This window comes from Hippopotamus amphibius, chromosome 5, assembly GCF_030028045.1.
Source record: "Hippopotamus amphibius kiboko isolate mHipAmp2 chromosome 5, mHipAmp2.hap2, whole genome shotgun sequence".
Classification (NCBI taxonomy): domain Eukaryota; kingdom Metazoa; phylum Chordata; class Mammalia; order Artiodactyla; family Hippopotamidae; genus Hippopotamus; species Hippopotamus amphibius.
This window is the reverse complement of record NC_080190.1, coordinates 52130338-52148463: the sequence shown is the minus strand read 5'-3', so window position 1 is coordinate 52148463 and position 18126 is coordinate 52130338. Positions and strand designations below refer to the sequence as shown.

General features: G+C 56.5%; 1 protein-coding gene across 5 annotated transcripts in view; it reads left to right on the top strand.

Annotated features, from left to right (window-relative positions):
- The window catches only part of LDB3 (LIM domain binding 3), a 57486-nt gene that overhangs the window by 16205 nt on the left and 23155 nt on the right, over positions 1–18126 (top strand). For 2 of the 5 annotated variants that reach the window (XM_057734280.1, XM_057734277.1), the window contains exons 5-8: positions 800–1003; positions 5547–5716; positions 6203–6239; positions 12217–12987. In XM_057734280.1, the coding sequence (XP_057590263.1) occupies positions 800–1003; positions 5547–5716; positions 6203–6239; positions 12217–12313 (508 nt within the window). In that variant the 3' untranslated portion in view covers positions 12314–12987. Of the gene's footprint in view, positions 1–799; positions 1004–3023; positions 3039–5546; positions 5717–6202; positions 6240–12216; positions 12988–18126 lie in introns of those variants that run through there. The other 3 variants (XM_057734278.1, XM_057734276.1, XM_057734275.1) reach the window with 2 other exon arrangements.

Sequence of the window (18126 nt, the reverse complement as noted above, 5' to 3'; positions counted from 1 at the left end):
GTGCTGATGCCGGTTCCGGGCGGGCCTGAAGACATGTCTAGCCTCCTGGACCCCTCAGAAGGGCTGTGCCTGACCTTGTCTCCGCCTGCGGAGCACACTTACCTTTTGAAGGGAAAAGCCTCGATGGGTAGAAGCTGGTGGGCCACCCAGCAAGTTGGACTTGGGGGGCCTGAGCACCTAAGCCCTGCTCCGAGGAAGAAGCACACGCACTGAAGAGTCTGGAGGAGCGGAGCACGAGCACGGGGACCACCCGGGATGAGTCCCTTCGTGGAGGAACCAAGCTCAGAATCCCCGTGGGTGCCCAAAGGGGCTGCTTTTTGCCTTTGGGGGCGTTCTGGATTCCGCTTGGGCTGCCGCTGCCTTTCACGCGTGGCCCAGCTCCTGTCTCCTAATCCCAGTCCCCAATCCCCAACCCTTTCTGTCTCTGCTTCCCTGCGGGTGTGGTGAGAGATCTTTCAATGCCTGGCGCCCACTGCTGACCCTGAGAGGTAGCTCAGGCTGAGCCGGGGCCTCCAGGGATCTGGGAAAGCGGAGACCGGCCAGAAAGACCTTCTGCAAAGGGCTCTGGGGACGGGGAGAGGATTTTCCCCGACCAGGCCCAGCCCGCCCACGTCGGTCGGGGGTGGGGGTGGGGGGGGACTTGGGCGGCCTTCCTGGGGTCAGACTCAGGGAGATCTCTCTGCACACCCTCCACCACCAGCCCTCCCCTGGACCCGTGTAACACCACCTGTTGCCCTTCTCTCCTTCCACCTCCCCCCATGCTCCCCTTCCCCCATGCTCCCCCCTCCCCCCACCCCAGCGCCGACTACCAGGAACGCTTCAACCCCAGCGCCCTGAAGGACTCGGCTCTGTCGACCCACAAGCCCATCGAGGTGAAGGGGCTGGGCGGCAAGGCCACCATCATCCACGCGCAGTACAACACGCCCATCAGCATGTACTCGCAGGACGCCATCATGGACGCCATCGCCGGGCAGGCCCAGGCCCAGGGCAGTGACTTCAGTGGGTAAGCGCCTCCCCTCCTCCACCGGCGCTCACGGCCTCCGCCGCGTGGTCACCGCGGAGGGCACCGGGCCACTGCGCGCCATCGGAGACTTTGGGCGTGGAAACCAGCTTTCCTCCATCATCTTGAGCCTCCCAGGGTACAGCCCTTGGAGGAGAGCCAGCCTTTGCCCCGGCCTTCCAGAACATGGTGTTCTCTCTTCAGAATCAATCTCATGGTCAGCTTTAGGAGAAGGGTGGAGAAATGCAGCATGTGCTGGGTTCCTCCAAGTGCTTTTCACAGCCTCTGCATTTTCCCAGGCTCCCTGAGGGGGCTGGTTTAGAAAGAGACTTCTGGAATCCTGTTAACCGGGGCCACATCCTGAATACCTCAGCTTCTCACAACTAAACCATTCTTGGGGGGGGGGGGGCGGAGTGGCTGTGTTCTTCCAATGATGAGGGCAGTTCCAATTCATGAGTGGGTTTCTTGTTTGGGAAGTGACCTCAGGACCAGCCATCCACGGTGCTGTTGGCAGTCAGCCCTGTCACAGAGCACCCAGCACAGCCTCTTCCTGTTTGCCCCAGGGAAGCCCAGCCTCAGGGCAGTGGGACTTAGGACATCCTTGGTTCCTGAATTTGCTTGTTAGCAATGGTTGAGGAACTTGAGGGCTGAGTAGGGAGAGAGTTGGCTGAAAATTATTTGTGGATGAAACTGGTAGTAGTAAAAACATTGATGGGAGCCTCTCTCCTTTCTGAATTTCTTTCTGTCTCTGTTTCTCTTAGCCTGCTTCTTCTCTGCATCTCTTTCTTTCTGTCTGTCTCTTTCTCTCTGTCTCTGTCTCTTTCTATCGCTCTCTTTTTCTGTTTCTGTCTGTGTCTCTTTTTTCCTTTCACACACACAGAGTCCTTTACTATATTCTACTTGGAAATACCATTGTTATTGACTTTCAGAACTGATTATCTCTTTGGGTAACATCTTATCCCTGCATCAGGATCTCCAGCAACTCAAGGCAAGAAATCTTAAAATGATGGTTATCCTTTTTCCCAAAGCTAAGAAAAACAGATGTTGTAAGAGGGGCAGAGACGTTGAAAAGCCCGGGAAAACACCTGTAGTGTTTGGCCTTTGCAGAGCCCAGCCCTCGTGGCCATGACAAGTGTGCAAGTTATAAAGTGCAGGCTCCAGAGTCCAAAGGACAGAACTGTGGTGTGGACTTCCCAGCGCTCCTGGTCCAACAGAGCCTGGTCATCTCAGGCACGCAGTACTTCCCTTGGGCCACCAGGGGGCGGAGGTTGCTTGCCGTGGAGCCTTGAGTCGATCCTTCCAGGCTCAGGGCTGCAGTTCTTTGCAGAATTCTCTGGTCAGTGTTGATTTATTTAATCCCATCGTTCAAAGCAGAAAATATGACCATGCAAGTTTAAAAATACAACCATTAGCTCATGTGTACCCAGGAAAACAAGACTGCCTGATTAAGCCAAAGAGTTAGCAGGGATTTCCTGTTAACATTTGTTTGCCATGTGTGTCCTTGGTGTGCTCTTAAAAGTGGTAATGTTCGCCAAAGGGAAGCACAGTGGAAGAACTGCTGTTCACTAACATTATGTTTTCTGCACCTTGGGAAAAGACTGCAAATCATTTGGTTTTACCCCTAGGGCGCCCATGATATATTTTTTTTAACATGATGCACTGTCGATCTAATATAGGCTTCTCCTTCCTATCACCTTCCCTCTCATCCTTTTCCCTCCCTTGCGTGCCTGGGAAGCAACATGCTTCCTTTTCCTTCTAACTCAGCGCTGCCGGGTTGATGCAGCCGCGGCGCCAGTGGGTAAAAGCTGCCCTTGTCTGCCATAAGGTGTTCCGTTTCTGCTGTTAAGTTCCATGATTCCTTCCTCACTGACAGTTTTCTTTTTGTCTCTCTCTCTTCCTCCTCTATCCACCCTACTCCCATAACTCATTTCTGACCCTAACCCTGCTCCCTTGTGTATGCGCCGCCCCCCCGCCCTCCCATGATGGACACGCACTCCCTGCTGGGCTTTCCTCTGCTTGGCAGGGCATCGCCGCTGGCGTAAGTAGACCCCACAGTATCTGTTCCGTCGTCCGTCTGTCTGGTTGCGGGATGGTGTATGGGTTTGGTGGGATGTGCCTGAGGACAGTGGCTCTGTCCACATTCTTCCTCACACCCACCTCACAGGTAAATGACATGCCCTGCGGCCTCTACAGGCAAGTACTTGTCTTTTGGGGTTTTCCCCAAATAATGTCACGATGGACACAAAAATAGAGTCATGACACCACACTGGCTGGGTTGTATCCCGTGTTCTCCCTGCTGTGCTTTGTGAGGGCTCCCCCCAGCCTTGTCTGCACTGGGACAGCTTAGACCTTCGTGTCAGAATCCACATCGGGCCATTATTTGAGGAGAGGGTGATACAGGGGCCTCTTGGAGGCCACTCCCCAGAATCCTCATGCAAGATGACTCTGGAGGAGCCAGTGCCTGCCAGGACCACCCAGAAGAGGCGAAAGATGAGTCAGGCTTGGGGGCGGTGTACAGTGGAGTAAATGCCCACAAGTGACCTTGATGTTGCGGTGACCATGGAGTGATTTTGGTGGCAAGAAGTTTGTGCTGGGAGTGGCTCCAGAGAGTGGTCTCGGACCCAGGGTCCCAGAACTGCAGAGCCTGTTCTATCCCCCCCTGTATGTGTTCTTCCCGAGCCCCAGACTCTCAAAAGGCACAGCAGTTCCTTCGTCTGGTTCCCAGTCTCTGTTGCGGCAGCACCGCAGGTCCCTGGTCTTTGCACAGTGTTGTGGGAAGGGAAGCGACAATGTGAATCCCAGGGGACTCACTCCTGGGGCTCACTTTCTTGAGCCCTTGGAGCTGTGGAAGGAACAGGAAGCACCTCAAGGGCACGTTCCAGGGAAATGGCAGCCAACGCCTTCCACCTGTTTCGGGACCCCTTGAGACTCCTCCCTATGTCAGAAATGACCTCCCCAGCGACATGCCAGCCTCTCCTCTGCTCCCTGGGCTCCCAGAGGGATCTGTAGGTCTCCTTATCTGATCCCAACCAAGGTTACCAGGACCTGTAGCTCTCCAGGCCAGGGGAAAGCCTTCAGAAAAGTAGGGGTAGTTCCATCCAACCTTGGTCAGTCGCCTCCCGTCACCTTTCTCCACCTCTGCTTTCATAGCCCACCCTGAGCCGACACAGGGGACCAATCCTGGGAGACTAGGCCAGTTCTTCCGTCCAGCTCCTTGCAGAGAGGGGTAGAAGACAGGGGCACTGGGGAGGTCCCCCCTCCAATTAGCCAGCCCTCAGGGGAGCAGGGGCAGGTAGAGGCAGTCATGGCGCAGGCAGGGTGATGCTTCACAGGGGGAGGGTCTGCACTGGGCCATGTCACCAGGTGTGGAGCACCTGAGCTGTGCAAGACCCCAGTGGGCAGAAGCGGCCTTTCTAAGCCCTGTCACTGCAGAGGGTCTGATGGAAAGAATGCTGAGCTGGGTGCTGGGAAGCCTGGGTTCTAACTCAGTGGGGCCCCTACATGACATAACCTGGAGCTAGTCGGCTGGCCTCTCTGGACCTCAGTTTCAGCATCTGTAAGAAGAGATGGCTGGGCCACCAGTCTACAGGCTGGGGAGACAGGCTGTTATTGCTGAGGCCACACTGACTCCTGAGAGGGGGCTGGACAGCCTAGGTCCCCAGCCCTCTCTGGTTGCAGTGAGTAGCCATCCATAAAGCTCTGAGTGCGTGTCGCCCTGCAGTCTGATCTGGGCTGAGCGACCCTGGATTCAAGGGGCTCTGGGGTGCCTTCTGATTCTGAGCTAGGATTTGTTCATTCAACTAAGTTTTGGGCACCTGCCATGTGCCAGACCTTGGGAGACTAAGGGAAGGTCACCAGGTCCCCCTCAAAAAACTATGCTGCCCTGGGGCAGAGGACTAGTGACCCTCCCTGAAGCTCCACTCCCAGCTCCCTCGGGCGAGAGACCCCACTGTACGTGGGGGATGCTGGGCTTTAGGGGCTGCCTGCCTGGTTTTTCCAACCACCTCCTCGCCAAGCTTGCCTGTTTTTGCTGAGCAGGAGCCCGTGGCCCTCTTCCAGGGCAGTCGTGACATGGGTGCCTCCCCGTTTGGATCCCAAGCTTTGAGGCCGCCAAGGGACTGACCACGACGAGGCCTCTGAGTCCCCCGAATGGCCTGTCCTCACCCATCCCCAAACTCAGGACCTGCTCAGGGAGGTTGAAATAACTTCCAGAAGACCTCTTCTTTGTTTAAAGGAGATCCAGCTCCTGCGGGGCGGGGCGTGTCTTCAGGCCTTGTCTGGAGTTAGCCTGGGGGGGGGGGGTGGATATCAGTTGGAGGGTCTGAGCCTCCTGACCCCGTGTAAGCAGAATTCACGGTCTCACGGTGACCCCCCTGAGCACTGAGGACCCAGGCCAAGTCCGTCGCAGGCTCTCAGATGGAGTGGGTAGAGGGCATGGTGGGTTCAGACAAGCAGGGGTCACCAACAGGCGTGGGGGGGGGCGGCACCAGGCGGAGGTGTAGGGTTCCAGCCCTGCCCTCGCCCACGGCCTCTCTCTGCATTGCAGGAGCCTTCCTGTCAAGGACCTCACTGTAGACAGCGCCTCGCCCGTGTATCAGGCCGTGATTAAGAACCAGAACAAGCCGGAAGACGAGGCAGACGAGTGGGCCCGCCGCTCCTCCAACCTGCAGTCTCGGTCCTTCCGCATCCTGGCCCAGATGACGGGGACAGAATACAGTAAGGGAGGGCTGTGGGGCGTGGGACAGGAGGGGCGACCTTGAGGGCCCGATGAGGGTCCTGGGCCCTACGCCACGGTCCCACAGACGCCAGGGAGTCAAGCCCCCCACCCTTGAAGACAGATAGTTAGTGGCCTGCTGCACCCCTTCCAGGCCCCTGGGGCAGGCACAGTGCCATCAGCCTTCTGCTCGGCTCCCTGACTCCAGCAGTGAGCTGCGGGCTGGCTGCAGTGCACACCTGGGTTGGGATGAGAGGACCTTGCAGGTCACACCTCTGGCTCCTCCCTCCCCACTGCACCGCTTCCTCTCATGCCCCCTTTCTCCCCCTGCCCTGTGCCCAGCACACACCCTTCTTCTCCCAGAGGTCACAGGTAGGGAGCCATAGCTGTCTCATCACGGGTGGGGACTCCCTGCCCACTGAGCTCCAGTAGCTTTTCCTCCTGATAGTCCCTGTAATTCCTTCTGACCTGCACCTTTCTACCCACAGTGCAAGACCCTGATGAAGAAGCTTTGCGAAGGTCAAGGTAAGTGCCTGGACTCAGGCTCTGTGGCCTTGCCCTTCCTAACCCCATCCCTCCCAGGGCAGCTCCTAGGTCACACGACTCAAGGAAGGAATGTCTCAAGTTAATGCGTTTGGAGACTCCCGGCCCCTGAAGGGCTCTGGCAGGTGCTGGCTTGGGACATGCATCCCGGGTCAGTGAGGTGGGTGCCTGGAGCTGAGTCTCTAACCCCTGGGCCCAGGCTGCCCGAGCAAGGACTCTGGGCTCTCCCGGCTCTGTCCCTGGGCAGGGGGCAGGGCTGCTTTGGCCTTTGCTGGGCTGTTGAAAATGAGGGCATCTCTCCCTGTGAGGCACTGGGCTGGCTGCCTGGCCTGCCCACTCATCTCAGGGCCGGTCCCCTGTGAGTCTGAAGGGTAGGCACGGGGAAGCAGGCACATGGAGGGCTGTGCCGGGTGGGGGAACCTGACCCTTGGACTCACCTGTCCAGACCCACGTTGAGGTATCAGCTCCACAAATTGCTCAAAGCACCACAGCTGCTGCAAGGAAGCAAAGCCCTGGGCATGAGGTGAGGCTTGTGCTGGGCTAGGTGTCTCTGAGTATGGTCTCCCCAACAGTGGCAGGGCTGAGGCCCCAGCCATGGGCCCGACACCTTCGGCCTGTCAGGTGCTCATGGCCCTGGGCACGAGGCAGGGCACACTGCCCTGGAACCCACTGGAACCCACTAGGGCCTTCCATGGGGAGGCATGGGGCCCAGTGTGATTGTGCTTACACTTCTGGAAGCAAATGTGTCGTCTGCATGTCCTTCCTGGGAGAGTCTGTCTCGGGCCAGCACATCCTGTGCTGGCCTCCGTGTGAGGGGCTGGGGCTCAGAGGTGCCTTTCCACCCTGGGCCAAGCTTTCTGTTCTTGCTAACCAGCGTGTAGTGGCCACAGGACCGCGTGGAGAGTGGGACTCTGGGGTCAGCTCGAGTTGATGTGGATTTTCTTTTCAAACCTCTATTTCTGCCATTCAGAGTTGCTCCCACTCTTTGGCTGGGGCATCCAAGCCTGTGGTCTGCTAACAATGGCATGCAGTTCCAGTGATGGTTCTTAACCTGTTGGTGCCTGCAGTGTGTCTGTAAAAAGCCTGAAATGAGATGGTGTTTGATTTAGTGCAAAAGGTAGTATGGAGCTATTTGAGGCGTGACTAAGCTGTCAGCGCTGCCCGTCCTGTGCGCCTCTGCTCCCGCGCCGTTTCTGTGTTTGTCCCCTCTTCTTCGGAGCCACTCACAGAGATGTTCCAGTGAACAATGTGGTCTTTATTGAAGCTTTGACGGAGGGGCTTTACACACCCCATGGCAAACTGCTTAAAAATCTCCAGGTCCCTTCCATCAGGGAGCCAGCAGGGGCCTGCCCTGCCATCACCCCCCTCAGTACTTCTGGTTACTTAATGTTTCTCCAGCCAGTCACTCGAAGTTTACATCTCAGTAACCAGACACCGTTTAGGAGGTGGAAGGGTACTGGTGAAGGTAGATTACAGGGAACCTTTGTCATTCATATCTTCCCTGGAATATTTGCAGGCTCTACAAAATTACTGAGTGAGCACACAAAAGGCAGTATTAAGGGTGGCCCCACAGGCCTTGGCATTGGCCTTCCCCTTCCCTCCTCTCAGAAGCATCTCTTGGGGCTTGTTCGCCCTGGTCCTGTAGGCCCTTTCCGCCTGGGGTCCAACCACCCACAGACTCCATTCAGATCCCAGCAGAAGGCAGGGGGTTTTGAGAACTCTGCTGCAGGTCTTGGAGTCTCTCCCCCAGACCCTGCATGGTTTCACTGGAGGGAAATCTGGAAAGGGGGGGCCAAGAAGAAACTCCAGCCTGCTCCCTCCTTCTGTTCAGGCCCCCATCCTGAGAAAGCAGCTCCCCCTGAGGCTCTGTGCACTGTCAGCCCCTCCCTCTGGGGGTCTTGAGCCCTGCAGGCAGGCTCTGAGGCAACCAGCAAGCCTTCTGCCCAGGACTAGAAGGGCCTAAGCCTCCTGCCCTTCTTCTTTTTTCTGACTTTAATTTCTGGAAGGTTGTCCTCACGGCCTCCCATAAAATGCCCATTTTTTCCATGGTCACAGGAGGAAGGTAGGTGTTTTTATTTCACTGAATCCCAAGCAGCCTGTGGCTCAGGGGTGAGAGGTAGGGGTACAGTGGGTGCAGTGGTTCAATTCTATTTGTGATTAATGCCCAAAGTAGTGACTGTGGCCACTGGTCGCTGCTGGGGTCGCAGACTCATCCGAGTGGCCATCTGAACAGAAGGGAACACACTTACCGCCACCCTGGGTCCAGGCTTGTCAGGGATCTTGCTCCCTGGGGAGCTGAGCCCCACTTATTTCTGTCCCCCCTGCCAAGTTGGAATCTGCACCCCCAGATCCATCTTGTTGGCTGAGCACAGACACAGCCTCTGCCCTTCCCCCCCCAGTTTAGCCTGACTCACAGTGGGGAATCTGAGGGTCTCTCATGAAGGCTGCACCTCCCTAAAGAGGCTTCGCTGCACCCCGCTTCCAGGGAGCGCACTCTAGCACGGCCTGAGTTTGCCAAACCCAGGGTCCAGCAACCTGGGCACTGTAGCAGCCTATACAGGCTTGTATGTCTGCTGGGGCGCTTTTTCCTTCCTGTTGCTGTGCGCTAAGAAAGCTGGCAGGGATACCAGGTGTTCTGTACCAGGCAGGGCACTGGTGGCCTCGAGGGCAGGTGTAATCTACATGTCAGAGGACCCTGCAAACGTGCCCCTCACCTGTCACTGCTCTACCTCTGAGGCCTGTCCCCGCAGAGTCCCAGAGCAGCTCAGAGCCCTGCCCTGCCCTTCCCTCCACCCCTCCCCTCTCGGGCCCTGGCTCCCGGCACTGTGACGATGCCTCTGTATCTGGTAGCAAGTAGCTTCCCTCTGAGGCTCTAGTGCCCACCTGCTGGCCTAATCTCCAGGGACTCTGTCTTTACAGGGGAGGCAGGGGGAGCTCTGAACAGTCCAGGCATCAGCTGCAGACTTGGCTCACCTCCCAGGAAAGACCCAGCACCTTAGCAAACTGTCCGGGTGGGCTTAAACACCAGCCTACTGCCAGGTTCAACATGGGTGTAGGTGACTCCCAGCCTTCATCTGGAAGGAGCAGAGCCCCATCCAAACGCTGAACCTCTAGTCTCAGAGAGGACACCACAGCTTCTGTCTGACTTCGGGAAGGAGTTCCAGGGCCCGGATGGCTCAGAAGGTTGGATCCACATGGCAGCCCTGACTGGGGTGGGAGTACAGGCAACCCTAGTTTCATCCTAGGCAGCGCTTGAATCTGCAAGGTCTCTGGATCCCAGTGCTTGGGCATAACCATCCTGGAAGACCCCAGTGTGTAACTCAAGCATCCCCTGGCCCCCATCTTGTGGTGCAGCTGTCTACAAGTTCAGTCTCTGTGTTTACATAATGCTCACCACAGTAAAGAACCCTGCATCTCTTCCTGGTCCCCAAGCGTTAAGGAAAAAGTTGATTTTAGTGACCAGTTCCCAGAGGAGTTGAAGGTGAGGGTTGCGTTGCACAGCAGTGCGTCTGCAAACAAGGTAAAAACCCTCCCAAGTCCCTTCTCCATCGTGCAACTGTCCAAGGTTCTTTTTCCTCTCACCCCACCCCTACTCCGACGGAGCACCAGGACTCACTGGTTTCCGCCCGCTTCCCCCTGCAGGCTCCTTCGGCATGTCAGTCCTCCTCCCCACCTGTGCACACTCCGCTCTGTCCCAGCTCAGCAGCCCACTCTCCTGGTACTGGTGCAGCTCAGGGCCGGTAACAGGAGGGAACTGCGTTTCGTGGATTTTTAGTCCTTGGTGTTCTGCCAGCCTAGCAAGTTTGAAATTCACAACTGGAGAGGCCAGGGCACTCCTGGGTGTCCCCGGAGCAGCCTTCACGGGTGTCCTGGGGCCTCCCGCCCTTGCCCTCTCGCCCCCTTCCCAATCTCTTCCCCTTTCTGCTCTTGCTCCCTCTCTGGCTCCTCTCTTTGGCCGGCTGCCAGCTTCCCAGCAGCTGCCGGCAGAGCAGACGCGCGCGCCTCCCTCGCGGACCTTCTGGGACTGTTCCCGACCCTGTCACTGAGCGCCAATGATGCAGACGTGGGCCTGGCTGGACAGACTGGCCACGTCTGTGTCCTGGGCGGTGTCTGTGGGCTGGTCGAGTGTTGTGGCCCGTGGTGTTGTCAGCAGGGCTGTGTGGGCCCCGCCGCGGGGCCTGGGCTTGTGCCGTCTTGGCCCCTTCTCCCCAACCTAGGAGGGGCAGTAGCAGGGAACGCCTGGCCCTTAGGTCATGATTCTGCCTCTGAGTTTCCATGTGGCTTTAGGCTACTCATGTGACGTGTTTGGGCCTTGGCTTCTTCTTGGTATTAGGAAAGTTTGGACCAGTGGTTCTCAAATATATGAGCAGGGGGCCCCTCTTGTCAAACAGAGCCTTACACAGAGACCCATACCATGGCCGGACTTAAGGTGTGGGGTGGGGGTGTCTGCCAGGTAACACAGGTATGGGATGGTGGCCAGGTGTACGTGTGGGGACACGGGACTGTTACCGTGCAGAAAGGTAAGACCAGCATTGCCCTCACTCTGATTTTTGAAGATCTAAAGCTGATCTTCCTGATTTTTATATGCTGGCAATTCATTTGTTAAACCCTCTATTTTGAGACAATTGCAGACTGGCATGTAGTTACAAGAAGTAATACAGAGAGATCCTACGTAGCCTTTACCCCCAGTGGTAGCGTCTTGCAAAACTACAGTACAATATATCCCCATCAGGGTGTTGACACCCGTACAGTCGAATGCAGAATACTTCCATCACCCCAGGATTTCCCCATGGTGCCACACCCACCTCCCTACTGTGCACACCCTGTCCTTAACCTGTGGCAACCACTAACCTGTTACCCGTTCTCTTTTCTGTAATTTTGTCATTTCAAGGATGTTATGTAAATGGAATCATGCAGCCTGTAACCTTATGGGATGGGCTTTTTCAGTCCGTCTAATTCTCTGGGGATTCATCCGAGCTGTGGCGTGTACCAGTGGTTCATTCAGGTCTTTTTATTGCCAAGTAGTACCCATCATCTGGATATAGCAATTAATTTTTAAAATGAGTTTTGAACACTCTCCAGGTTAAGCACACTGTGTTTGTGGCTAGATGTGGCCCCAGTTTGGGCCACCAATTTGCACCTCTGTTCTGGATGATGTTAGAGGCCCCTCTGGCCAGGAGGGTCTAGGATTCTGACATCTGTGGCCCTAGCCTTTCCCAGGCACACTCTCTCCTCCATTTCTCTGTTTCTGGCTGTTCCTTGCCTGCTTTGTCCTGTGCCCTTGGCTGAGCGGGCTGTGGGCTGAGCCCCAGAAGCCCTGCTGGCAGGAAGTGGCGGGAAGTTCTGACCCTCAGTGTGTGTCAGCGGCCTTGTGAGTATGCGTGTGCACGCGTGTGCCTGGCTGTGCTCAGGCCGAGGTGGGCGGGGCAGTCAGTGGTGTCTGAAGTCTTCTCTCTCGGGACAGAAAAGGGTTGGCAGAGACTGGGGCAGCATAGGCAGGTGGCAGGTCTGCTCACCACGCCTCATCAGGGGGACAGGCATTCCTCCTTCTTGATGCCCACCTAGGGGACAGAGACCATGTGAGGCTTACCTGCCTATGGGGTTCAATCCCGAGAGCCCACAGCCAAAGCAGCCCTGCCCAGCCCTAACCACACAGGCCAGGGAGAACCCAGAGAGCTCCCATTCGCCCAGCCTGCCCTCAGGCCCTCTAGCCAGGCCCCTTCTCCATGGCTAAGTCAAGTCGGGGCCGTCAGTCCCTCCATCCTGGTCCTTGCAACTCTGCCTGAACCCCTGGAAAGTGCCCCCTGGGTGGCACAGCCTCTCCAAGCTGAATCCCTCCCTCCCATGCCCCCTGCCCCAGCTCTCAGACAGGGCGATGGCGGACACACCCCCTAACCCCTTTCTTTCTCCCTTTCTCTCTCTCTGTCTCTGTCTCTCTGTTTCTCTCTCTGTGCCACAGGGAAAGGTTTGAAACGGAACGTAACAGCCCACGTTTTGCCAAATTGCGCAACTGGCACCATGGCCTTTCAGCCCAAATCCTTAATGTTAAAAGCTAAAAGGCTGTCTGGGATCCCCCTGCCTCTCTCAGGCCGGACCCCCTCCCTCCTCCCCCCCACGCAGACCTGGCGCGTGAGCCGCACGGTGATGCTCGAGAATGTATGACTGTGCTGGGGGGCGCCCACGCTAGTCACCTGCAGCACTTGTGCTCTCTGCCTGCCCCCGAGCTGGTGGCCAAGGCCCAGCCCCATGCTACACTGCACCCACTCTACCCCCACCCTTCAGTGCACCCCTCACAACCTCCCGAATAGCCCAAGCCTCTGCTCCCCTGCACAGGGCCTTCCTGTAGATCAAAGAGGACGTGATGGGGGTTGCTGGCAGAACACGCCAAGAACCAAGGGGTCCGTTTCCCACCAACCTCAGCTCCTGGGAGTGGCAGCCTGGCCTAGTGGCGTCCTGCAATGAGCTGCCCATAGATCAGGGTCCTGAGAAGAGGCCAATTCCCCAGCCCCACTCACTCCCTCATGCCCTCTGGAGCCCACGCAGCCCAGGACAGGGCTCCCTGCAGAGGAAGAGGAGGCCCCAGGGTAGATGAGGCAGAGGCCCCTCCTGGCCATGGTGAGATTGGAGCGTGTGTTCTCCTCTCTGTGCTGTGTGTGCTGGCTCCCTAGTTCTCTCTCCTGTACATATAAGCATGCTCGTTCTGAAATAAAGAGGATTTGAAATGAACCACACCAGCCCCAGTCCTGCTGTGCCTGTGTGCGTATCACCCAAGGGGGCAGGTCTGAGATGAGGAGAGGACAGGTACCTGCAGAAGAGGGGTAGGGGCAGTGCCCGCCAGGGCTGGGACCCAGTGAGCTCTACCCACCACTGATTTCCTGCTCCTGGGGCCCTGCCCAGGGCTGCAGGGCACAGGCAGAGGGGATGGCAGGTGAGAATCTGTGCCGCGGGCTTGGGGGCAGCCCTAGCTTCCTTTGGAGCAGTGCGTGTGGATGGAGAAGCGGGATCTGAATGCCCCCGCCTCTCCTGCCACAGACAGCAGGCTGGGCCATCCCTCCCTCCCCATCAGAAAGCGTGCCACAAGCCCCTGTCCCCGGAAGGCACTGCTCGTGCTCAGCCCTGGTCCAGGAGGGAGAGAAGGACTGAGGCGGACACACCAGAACTAAGCAGCAGTTCACAGGGGAAATGCTGGGGGTCCCCTGGGGCCAGGCCACGGCTCAGGGGAGAGGAGCTGGAAGGTGTGCCTGGCGGAGTCTTGCCCAGGTGGCAGGAGGGCGGGGAAGGCCCTTGCTTCTGACTTCCACACACCTACGGCCTTGTCCTAGTCCTGAGCATTTAGGAAGGGCCAGGCTGGCAGGTTCATGTCCTCCGCACCCACCTGTGTACCCATCAGCCTCATCCCCGACTGTGGGAACCACCGGCTGAGAACATGAGCTCGTTGGCCTTTGGCAAATAGTGCTGGGTGCCTAGGACCATCCCTCAGGCCTCCCCCGCCACCCTTGGGGCTGGACTGGGCCAGAGCCTCGCTCCCACTCCCGCTACCTGGGCACAGGCTCCCTTTCTGCCTCCGGGGACCTTAGCATCTAGAAGCTCTGGCCATGGAGACTATTCTATCCTGCCTACCACCCTGAGATGCTTCCCCAAACCCCTCACCACCCTGTTCCACCTTGGCCTCCCATCTCTTCCTGCCTCTAGCAGTTTGGCTCCAGGGCCAAGGTGAAGACCAGACAAGGCAGGCTGGCTAGGGAAGCAACAGGGGAGGTGGGGGTGTGTGCTTCTGCCCGCATCTAGGCATTCTGGAGCACACTCATACTTAGCTCACCTTTTATTGAGGACTTCCAAGGCCAAGCGTAGGTTGGGGGTTGGGGGCTGCCAGACAGAGAGAGGCCCCAGGTGGTGGGTGTCCCAAGGCTGGCAGAGGACCTGAGCCAATCCATCAGAGCTGGTGGCCTCCCTGTCCCCTGTTCCCATCCCCCTGCCTGTTGCAGCCCTCTTATCCACCTGATTGAAGCCCTGGAAGGCTCTCGTTTGCTTTCCAGCCTGCCTGGTGCCTCCCCAGGCCGCTGCATGCAGCACCTTGGGGGGCCCCAGGCCACGGGTCTGTATAAAGCCCTCTGAAGTGAACAGGAGAGATGTCCTCATTCAGCATTCCGTGTCCACGGGCGTTAGTCGAGGCACTGTGCCTGGCTGCTGTGGGTGCAGAAGGAATCAGAGAGGGCTGATGTGGTTGTGGCTGACCACGATGCAAGGCTGAGCACGTGAGGTCCAGAGACAGGGAGCGATCCTCCAACTGGAGGATCCGAGAAGGCTTTCTGGAAGAAGGCGTCTGTGTGTTTGATCTTCGGGAACAGTTAGGAGTGGGGCATGTGCAGTTATGGAAGGCTGCACAGGTACTCTAAGCAGAGAGAGCAGAGGTGCTGACGAGAAGAAGGAGTGTCCCAGAGCCCTGATTTAATCATTTTGTCTGGAATGGAGGGCATGCAGAGGATGTTATGGTTAGTAGTGGTCTGGAGCTGGAATGCCAGGCTCTGGATTTTGACTGTATTCTGAAGGCAGTGTGGAGCTAGTGAAGGTTGCAGGGCACCATTCACACTGTAGCCTAAGGGAATCATTGTGGATCGCGCAGTTCCGGAGGGGTGTCATCGCAAAGACTATGGTGTGAGTGGGGCCCCTGGAGTGGTGTAGTGCAGCAGCCCTGCTGCAACGTGACATGGTCAGGGCTGCCCTAAACAACATCATCAGGCTGCAAGGTGGAATGTGGGTGGGGGGCAGCACGAACAATTTCAAGACCAACCACTTGACTGGCGTTCTGTCATCATCTAATCAACAGAGATGTTCATATTCTATTCTCTTAGCTAACATAAATAGCATCATCACCCCAGTAATGGCAAACAGCGCCCAGCACCATCAATCACAGCACCCCCACCACCGCCAGCAGTTCCAGCCTGAGCCCAATGACGACCAACCCCCGGCCCAGCACCACTACCAATACCATCCCCATCCTTTCCATAAATAGTACCATTGTTGATAGTAAGAGCATCAACCAAAGGCCACCACGACAGAGCAGAGCACAGGGTTAGCACACTGCACCCTGATGCCAACTGGGTGAAGGGATGGGCTGAAAGGGGGACTGTAGCCAGGCTATTTCTCCTTCGGCCACACCCTTCCCCTGCAGCCACCAGCAGTTGGTATAGTTGGGTTGGTTTGGTTTTTGCTTAGATGTTTAAGATGAATTATGACAAGGCAGGAGGCAGCTATTGAGTCCTAGACCAGGCTGGGGTGATCTAACAGGCACTGTCTTTAGGACTGAAGCCAGGGTCTAGCAAATTCTCTGCAGTGCTTGCTTTCTGAGACCCCCCCCCACCGCCCCGCTTTGAGTTTCCGGGGGCTCAGGAAACTTCAGGCAGGAGCTGACCTGGACAAGAATCCAGCATCCTCCGGGATGCTCTTCAGTGCTGCTCCTACCTCCCCTAGGCCCTGGCTGCTTGGTGTCTGCAGACAGTGGCCCTAGAGCGGATGCCGCTCAGCCAGAGCCCCGCGCAGCAGGCTCACGTGCATGCCCTTGGTCCTGCCCTGTGGTAGATGTCGAGTTTCCCTAGGGTCATATCCAGCTCCAACTTCAAAGCCCCAGAATCCAGGGTTCGCCTGCAGCTGTGCCTGGGGAGAGCCGCAGGTAAGCTGGTCTGACCGGGAATTGGAGCACAGGGGACAGGCATACCACTTTCCTATTTGCCCTACAGAATACTTTCCCCAGCCTGGGTATTTTCATCACTGCTGTCCTCAGTTCCCAGAAGCCCACTGGAAGCATGTGGCAGGGTCAGGGAGAAACAGATAAAGGAGAAGAGTGTCCTCTGCCAGCTGGGGCCTTCCCAGGCCATACGTGTCCACACCGTGGGGGTCTGAGAAGCCAGCTCAGCGGTATGGTGTCAGGACTTGCAGCTACTTCTCTGAGGCAGCCGCTTCACAGGCATGGCTTCCAGAAGCCAGGTTCTTTCATGAAGGGTAGGTGAGTGGCCTCTTGGAAGGGCCAGGGCTGGGCACCACTACAGGCTGCCCAAGGCATCCTCTCTGAACCACTAAGCTGGGAAAGGGCTGGACAGGGCCTGGCCACTGCCCTCATCCACCCTGGGTGCTTCCTGTGCAGTCACAGACAAGAATGGTGCTTCCCGCCCTGCAGCAATCAACTCAAGGCCTTGCCTCTGCTCCAGCCCTCTTCTTCCCTGATCTTCTCATGCTATTTCATGCCTTTCTCTACCATACACTTCACTGGATGGAGGCGAGCATGTCGTGGTGCTTTGGTAAATAGCTCGTGGCCCCCCTGACATCCCTATCTGGAACAGACCTCTGTAAAACCTTGGTACTCAAAGTGTGGTCCATGGACCAGCAACATTAACATCCCCTGGAAGCTTGTTAGAAATGTAGACTCTCAGCTCCACCCCACACCAGAAGCTGCATTTTAACAAGATTCCCAGGCGATTTGCCTGCATATTAAAATCTGAGAAGTGCTGCAGTGGTTAGGGGTCGCACCCATCTCTGCCAGTTGGTGATGTTTTAGCAGAGATTCAATCTCTCTGGACCTCAGGTTCCTCATCTGTAAATTGAGGATCTTGATACCAATTGCCCACGGAGGTTGAAAGGATCAAATGGAATAATGGGGTGCCGCTTACACAGCTGTTTAGTGCAAGGCCTGGCACATGGTAAGTGCTCAGAGAGGGAAGAGGATTATTTTAATTAGTTCAAATAAGAATAGAGCCTTTTGTTGGGGAAAGATTCTACTTGACTGATGGCAGGAAGAAGGTTCTTTCTTCCTGTATGAGGGGCCGCTTGAGGTATTGGGTAAGCCTTCAAATCCACACGCCTCAGTCAGATCCCGCTGTCACTATCTACAAGTTCTAGGAGTTTGAGCAGTTCAATTCTCTCAGTCTCCATTCCTTCACCTATTAAAAAGAATTGATAGTACCCACATCAGAGGGTTTTTGTGAGGATTAAAGACATAGGCCTAGCACACAATAGCAGGTCAATAATTGAATTTCATAGCATGAGGAAAATCATTCCCACCCATAGGAGTTGCAGTATCCTGCCGCCAGTGCAGCAAGTACAGATCTTAGTCCAACAGCCCACATACATTTCTTTGCTTTCCTACAATTTAATTTTTACTCCCTGCCTCATTTCACAGGTAGCAGAAATCCAATTCCATCGACCCAGGCTCTGATTCGCCTCTTTTGTCTGGGGAGGTTTTGGGGAAGAGGGGCTTGCAGAATGCCAAGGAGGGTGGGGTAGGGAGTCTGGGCACCTGGCCCTTGATCGTGGTCTACCTGTGCTGGCTTCTGCTGGAAGATCCCCATCCCATCTGGTCACACTGGTCCACACTGGCAGAGGATTCACCTCTCTTGTTTCTAAGTACAGGGGCTTTCAAATGTGCAGGTGCTCAGGGCCATGTCCCTGTCGCTCTCAGGTGTGTGGGAAACTGTCTACAGCCCCCAGGGCCACAAGATGGCCTGCAGGTCTTTGGGCTGCCTCAGGCCTGCCTACCCCTTCACCATGGGCCTGGGCATAGGGGACCTTGGGGTTCTGCCACTTCCCCAGGGTTTGCCCAGAAAACGGGCACAGCTGCCTCTATTCTCGAATCCCTCACACCACGTTGCCGCCTTTCTGGTCTAGATGACCTTGATCTGCCTGGCATGGTAGCTTTCACCTGTCTTCCAAATGTATCATCAGTGCCCTGAGTCCTTCGAAGCCTAAAGCCCAGGCTTTCACAACTTCAGAGCTTAAGCCCTTGACAACAAAATATCTTACCTCTGCTTTCTTCATTGTATCATCCTTTCTCAAAGGCAATGCATGCCTCTGATTCAATGGCGAAAGGTGAAAGAAA